Source organism: Pteropus vampyrus, unplaced genomic scaffold, assembly GCF_000151845.1.
Source record: "Pteropus vampyrus isolate Shadow unplaced genomic scaffold, Pvam_2.0 Scaffold317, whole genome shotgun sequence".
Classification (NCBI taxonomy): Eukaryota; Metazoa; Chordata; class Mammalia; order Chiroptera; family Pteropodidae; genus Pteropus; species Pteropus vampyrus.
The window spans coordinates 811,630-819,265 of NW_011889098.1; the positions used below are offsets into that span (position 1 = coordinate 811,630).

Here is a 7,636-nt window from a genome sequence, read left to right on the forward strand (position 1 = left end):
TGTTATTTTACCACCCCTCAATGGTTTAATATTCAGAAATTTAGAAGGAATTTTGTGATTTCTACAATAATAAAATTTTACCATTTTTAATGCTATTTATAACGTGATTAATGAAGAAAAGTTTTGCTTTTAAGAAATGTTTTATATTTTTCTCACATTTTTAATAGGTTCGAATTGAACAGGTAATAGTCGCCGAACCTGGAGCAGTTTTATTGTATAAAATTTCTAATCTCCTTAAATTTTACCATCACACGATCAGGTAAGTGGAATGGTTAAGTGTGCTTGTCAAATCCTATGTGATAGGATAGAACACAGTGCGAGACTTTTTCAGTTAGAACGCAGTGCGAGATTTTTTTGTTGTCACTATTTACATGACTAAATATAACCAGTAGAACCTCGTGTGAGTCAATGAACCTTGCGAACCATCGTATGCATGTTATATATGCTGTTCTTTGAGTCCATTCTTTCTGCCTTCTTCCCAAACATAACTATACACACGCATACTCACATATGTGCACACACAACTCAGGTCACAGTGCAAGTCTGTAATAGCACTGCGTTAGTGAGAGAGAGCCATGGCCCCTAAAGCAACTATGTGTTATACTCAGAATAAGGCACAGTAAGTGAAATGTCCTAATCTGGATGTAAGTAAGTACCATAATCGTTATTTAACATTTAGTTTTCTATTAGTGACAAAACAGAACTATAGCTTTGTCTTATCTAAATAAAAGCTACTTTATCTTATTAGGAACCACTTGTCTTATTTTAAATGTAATCCTTAACTGCAAAATTTGCATTCCTTTTGCTTTGCATAAATGCATTAATGGTGTACACTCGAGCTTTGTTTTAAATGTCACCATAAGATGTTATGTGTATAGCTGTGCTAAAACAATGTCCTTTCAAGCTTTACTTTTGATAGTTTCCAAATCAGTCCATTAAGACATGATTTAAAAATTACTTTTTACCCAGTATGACAGTATCAGGAACAGAAGCCAGTTGTTAAGACCCAGGAGAATTATTGGGACTAGCAGAGCGGGCGAGGCACAGGCCCCTGGGTGGCAGAGCAGCCACAGGGCTGGCAGGGCATGGGGTTCCCTTCCTCTCGGTGGCCGGGGCTCAGCAGCCAGAACAGCACAGCTGAGAGATGGATTCCACATCCTGTGGGTGGATCTTCAGACAAAGCTAACAAGCCACAAAACTGACCAGAGATAGGATTTGGGTCAGTCTTCTAAAATTTTAGATAGAAATTTATCAAAATTTATGACTCAAAAGCAAGAAATTAGTTTCAGTTGTACTGGCGTAGGCTTCCTAAACTAAGAGGGTGATACATACTTAGAAAATACAAGTGCTGGAAGCAGCCAACATAGCTAATGCTACATCACACAGCGATAGTATAAAACAACTCGTAAGTATTGAGTAAGGCCTATAATGGTACTGCATGACATTTGTTATTTATTTGAAGGTAATCTAAATCAGTTTCTAATGTAGAGATGAAAAGAATAAAATCATTTTGATTCCAAACATCATAATAGGCTTTTTAGGCTTTGAGAATTACAGTTTTTAAAAACATTTAAAATCACTTTCAGTATATGAATTAGGAAAGTAAAGTTTGGAATTGTTTTATACATGTTTATCTCACATCCTGGCAAAAATGGGAAATCCCATTGGTCGGGTCCAAGAAATGTTCTTGTAATTGCATGTTGAGAATTACAGAAAGTGCTCATAATCATTTCAAAATGTTATCAGATTTTTCATAATTAATCTAAATATGCCGCTATTTAGGTAGCTGTATAAAACTTGGAAAACTTTATAAATATGTTATTGATATGGTACGAAAGTTTTAATTAAAAGAATAACTCAGTATTAATAAAATTTAAATGTTTTATCAATAGAGCTCTTGATGGAATGTTTTCCTTAAAATTAGATCTTCTTAGATAAATAAGACGTGTTTATCGTAATAGAGGAAAAGCAGAAATATGGCTTTGCATTTTATGTCTGTTCTCACCCATTGTTCTAAAAGAGGTTGCGAAGTATCGAAGACATAGTAGTTTGTTTTCATTTGTTCATTACCTAACTCAAAAGGAAAAAAAAACCTGTCATTTGTATATGAAACTAGAGTGATCATTTTTAATTCACAGTTTATATTCTATATAAAAGCTTTTATTTAAATCTAGATCTTTCTGAAGAATTGTACTTACCTAAAGAACTGAACTGTTTTAGCCTGTTTTGCGACCTGAAATGTCCTTTGCTTTTAGTGGCATTGTTGGAAATAATGCAGCTACCTTGTTGACCACCATTGAAGAAATGCATTTGCTGAGCAAAAAGATATTCTTCAATAGCTTGAGTCTTCATGCAAGTAAATTAATGGACAAGGTACGTTTGAAAATGTAGTTCTCGAACTATGTGAGTGTGCATCTTTCACATTCGGAAATGTCGTTTTGCTGTTTTTACCCTGGTGACGATTTTTTCCCATTTCGCACAATGTTCTTTTGAGTTCTTCCTGTGGACAACGGAATACATTTTGGGGCGGCTTTCTGCATCGAGGTTTGTAGTCTGTGTTCTGGGAGCAGCACGACATCCACTCGTAACTGGGAATAGAACCTCAAGCCCGAGTTTGATGAACATTTTTCTATAACCAAAAATTTGTAACCAAGTCAAACTTACTATAAAGGTCAGGGCTAAAATGACATACAGATTAAAAATCTGGAACTCTTTCTTACTCAGTGTTTTTACTTCCTGATGGTCCAGCTTACTTATATTTTTACTTCCTGATGGTCCAGCTATGTCCTAATGAAATTTATGCTCCTTTGAGCTAAATACATTAATTAATTGTGAAAACAAACATGATAACAACTCCCCGCCCCCCGCCCCCAAATAAAACCAAATAACAGCAATGAAAACCTGGAAGTCCAGTGAGAGCTAATATTTTTAATGGAGCAGCGTATTGTGGCTGGGCCCAGAGGCATGGGTGTGTGTGATTAAGTCCTTCTTTATTTCTGTTTCGTTATTAGAGATTCAAGTTTTTAAAGGATGCATCATTATCACCATGCTGCTGCTGCTGCTTTTTAAAAATCATCCTGCTGTATCTAATAGCCTGGGTACGTTATGCACAGGTCTTGTAGTGTAGTGTGGAGCAGTCAGTAGCAACCCCGTCTAGAGTCCCTGGTCAGTTGTCATATTTTTAAACTCAGGGAGGCCTTAATAGGACTTTGCTTTCTGACACCCACACACGGCTCAGATTTATTTGGAAAAGCACCATGAATTTGTGGAGCTGGGTTATTAATCTTAGGTTTTTTCCTGTTGTATGTATTTCTGTTTGCACCAGAAGTTTACTAACAATCAGTCAATTCCGGTTATATGTATATATACACACACATATATGTTTATATGTGTTTTTACTTACACAATTTTTAAAAAATCATACATGATACAGATTTTGAACATGAACAAACATATCCAGGATACACAGAGAACTCCTGAAACTCAACAATAACAAAAAACCTGATATCAATAATTGCTAGGGAAACGCAAACCAGAACCACAATAAGATGCCCATTAGGCTGGCTACTAGCAAAAAAAAATAAAAAAAGAGAAAATACAACTGTCGGCAAAGATGTGGGAGATCAGAACCCTGTGCACCATGGGTGGGAATGCACAATAGTGGAGCTGCTGTGCGGACGGTGTGGCAGTTCCTCAAAAAAAATAGAATTACCATGTGACTCAGAAATTCTCCTGGGTACATACCCAAAAGAATTGAAAGCAGGTCTCAAAGAGATAGTCACATAGCCATGGTCAGAGCAGTATTATTCACAATAGCTAAAATGCGGAAGCAGCCCAAGTGGCCATCAGTGGATGAGTGGATAAACAAAATATGGCATGTACATACAGTGGGATTTTATTCAGCCTTAAAAAGGAAGGAAATTCTGATTGTGCTGTGACATGAAAGAACCCTGAGGATATTAAGTGAAATACGCCCGTCACAAAAGACATGCTGCCCGATTCCACCTGGATGAGGTGCTTAGTGGAATGGTAGAGAGGGAAGGTGGGATGCTGTTTCCAGGGCCGGGACGTGGGGGGCTGGGGAGTTCTTGTTTAACGGGTATAGAGGTTCAGTTTCCAAGACGAAGAGAATTCCAGAGATGGATGCACAGCAGGATGACTGTGTTTAGTGCCTTTGAACTGTGCACTTAAAAATGGTGAAGACGGTTAAATAAATGAATAAATTTCTGTGCTAGCTCACAAGGGTGTCCATCAATACCAGTTACTTGAACGACTTCCTTTCTGTTTCCCTGTGGTCCATTGTTATGTTGCCGTCACCGTTAACTCTCTCGTGCCCTTGAGATTCTGTCACACGTACCTGCAAGGCCTCCGTGGTGCCCAGCAGTCCTCCGTGTCCTTAGCCAGCCACCCGCGTTCTCCTTCCTTTCGCTGTTGGCTCAGCTCTGCCAGACTGCCTCCTACGAAAGGGGCCAGCCTTGCTCGCGTTGTCCAGGCATTGAAAAGGTCTCTGCCAGCGTGATGAGCAAAAAGTCTTCTCTCTTTTTTTTTTTTATTTACATTTCGGCGCTTTTAATGAGAATTAATATTTTAAAATTATATTGGCTGTTTGTGAATTTCTTTTTCATGTTCTTTGCCACTTTTTCTACTAGATTGTATCTTTTTATTATCTAATAGTCTTTAGGCATTAAGAATATTAACTCATATGTTACAGATATTTTCTCTAGGTCATCATTTGCCTTTTAAATTTGCCTGTGATATTATTTTCTGACATATCAGCACAATGTCACTGCCATATCATAAACTTTTGTACATAAAAATTCTTAATATAAACATAAAATAAGCATGTGTTTTAAAATCCTACACCTTTCTATCTACCCAACACAAGACTATAGTCTGTTACTTGGACTTCTAAGTACCAAGTTTTGTTTCACTTACAAAATCTGACTCTATTAATATAAGTACTATGAAAAAATGTTTTTGAAAAAATTTACAGGCCCTTCTTCTTGGCCATCGTGTTGCCAGCAAATGGGGATGATGAACTTGGCACTGGCATGCCTTCCAGCTGGTGCCAGGCACCCTACTGCGCAGTTTAGATGCAGCGGGCCCATCTCGTCCTTGCAGACTCCCTCTGAAGCTCTAAGAAGTTAAATTACCGCTCCAAGGACACACAAATAAGCGGTAGATCCAGAATGTAAAATTAATCTCTTCCGCCGTCAAGCCCAGGATTTTAGTGGCAGTGTTCTACCGCTTTGTGAAGTGTGGGGCCTGTGGACCGGCCTCCTGAAAATCGCCTAGAGTCCTTGGTGAAAGATGGATTCCTAGGCCCCGAACCTATATATACTGAACCAAGATCTTTGAGATTTGGGCCTGAGGGGGGTGATGATTCCCAATTATACTATCGCTGGGGAAGTGCTGGTCTCTGGATTGCTTTTTTTAGGACTTGTAGGCCATTTCAGATCTCTGAAAATATAATTCTACAATTCAAAGACCACCAAGTTTCCTCACAATTTTTTTTAATTTTAGAAGGACGAATTCTTCTAATCGTGATATATTAATTCTGAAATAATCTAACAAAACTTTGTCACTTTCTGTATTGATGAAATAAGCTATTGATGAATTATTGATTTTCCAATGTGTCAGGCAGTGCTTTACATCTTTTGTATGTATTATTTTACTGTGAACCGGCATTTGTTTATACATTAAAATATAGTGGGAACATATGAGCAGTGGGCAAAACATATTTTATTTTAGGTTGAACTCCCGCCACCTGATCTTGGACCAAGTTCTGCATTAAATCAGACACTCGCGTTGTTGCGTGAAGTTTTGGCATCTCATGATTCTTCAGTCGTACCATTAGATGCTCGTCAAGCGGATTTTGTGCAAGTACGTTGTAAGTTTGTTTTTAATGATTGCCTATTGCTACTCTATTATACATTCCGTTGAAATTCTGGCATTTTATGACCCATATATTTTGACAATTCCTCTCATTGATTTTTCTTTCAAATATTAAACAGTTCTCTTTAAAAATATTTATTCAATTATTCTTGTTTTAAAAACTATTAGGATTATTATACCACTTATTCTTTTTCTTATGTGCTTCTGTAACTTAGCCCCCTTCCAATTCGTTTGGCATTCATTCTGAGTTTCATGAACCCAGGCCTGTATCATTGATCGGGAAGTAAAAATTGTATTTTTCATTTACAGGTTTTATCGTGTGTCTTGGATCCTCTCCTCCAGATGTGTACTGTATCAGCCAGCAATTTAGGCACAGCCGACATGGCCACTTTCATGGTCAACTCACTGTACATGATGAAGACAACGCTCGCTCTGTTCGAGTTCACCGACAGACGGCTGGAAATGCTACAGTTTCAGGTTCGTTTTGCCCTAAACTGACTGCTCACTGCGATGGAATCTTTGTTCTCTATGTGACCTCAGCTAACTGGCTTTATGACCTGATTCCTCTAAATCCCTTGTTCTAGTCTGATGGAAGGCCACACACGTGTACACACACACGCACATTCAGTATTCACTTTTAGCTTGGAGAAGTCAGTACGTGATGGGTAAGACATTGTGGTCAGACCATGGTATGAGGCGGCAGACGAAGCTTTTCTGCTTGGCCTGAGCAGCTTGCTGTGGGCGCAGCCTCGGTTTCTGAACCGTGGATGACGTGCCGGTTTCCAGCTGTGCGTCCAGGGCGGGGCGTTCCAGGGAGACGTGTTATTACCTGTGTATAAACCAGTGTTAGGCAGAACGTTACAGTTCGTCATACCGATCACTCTGGTCCTTAAACTAAATGATCTCACTTAAGAGTTTGTAACATGGCTAAAAGAAAGCCTTTTATAAAATTTACCAGATTCTTAGGTTCTGATTTTGAAATAGTGATATTTTGGTAGATATAAGTTTTTAAAAACTCTGGTCTGTGTCATCACAAGTGTATAAACTTGGCAGTGGAGTGGTGGTAGTAAAAATTCACAGAGTGGTAGTAAAAATTCACAGAGTTTTTGGGTTTTTGAGGAACGAGTTTGATCTAAATTTGTGATATTTTCTAATTTCTAATTCCTTTTTTTTAAGAGAAGTATAGTGAAGTATGATTAATTTTCCTTGCATAACTTTTGTTTTATATAGAATTAATAAAGTTATTTTTTAATTATTAGTTTTTACTGTATTTATCACTAATTCAACTCCAAGTTCTGCCATTTTCCTAAATCGTTTCTCATGCTGTTCAGCTGTTTCAGGAGTTCATCAGTCTGTTTTATCCCCAATTACCTGCGTTTCTGAAATAGTCCCTAGCCTTTGCCCTTGCAGATGGCAGGCCCCACTGTGCTGTGAGTGCTTCTTGCGTCCGCACGAGCGCCATGCGTGCTCGCAGGCTGCTGGCCAGTGCCAGTCGCTTGGGCCAGCTCAGTCAGTGTGAGAGGACTGTGCCAGGACAAGGACGTGGACACTGGCAGGCACCGCTCACTCGGCCCCCAGAGTGACAGTTGACCTTGCTGAGTAGAAGATCCTTGACTTTCAGACCTTTTTCGTTAGTCCTGTTACGCTCGTTCCACTCGTACTGAGCCGCTTCCAGGGTGTGAGTGAGACGTCCGGGCCAGTCTGCTGCCCTCTCGTCTGGGCCAGCCTGTCCCGTCCATCA

The 7,636-nt window shown here is 38.9% G+C and overlaps 1 protein-coding gene across 1 annotated transcript in view; it reads left to right on the plus strand.

Annotated features, from left to right (window-relative positions):
• The window catches only part of COG6 (component of oligomeric golgi complex 6), a 45,118-nt gene that overhangs the window by 29,350 nt on the left and 8,132 nt on the right, over positions 1–7,636 (plus strand). Inside the window, exons 13-15 of the mRNA XM_023521803.1 lie at positions 2,256–2,373; positions 5,752–5,883; positions 6,205–6,381. Of these exons, the coding sequence (XP_023377571.1) occupies positions 2,256–2,373; positions 5,752–5,883; positions 6,205–6,381 (427 nt within the window). The remainder of the gene's footprint in view (positions 1–2,255; positions 2,374–5,751; positions 5,884–6,204; positions 6,382–7,636) is intronic.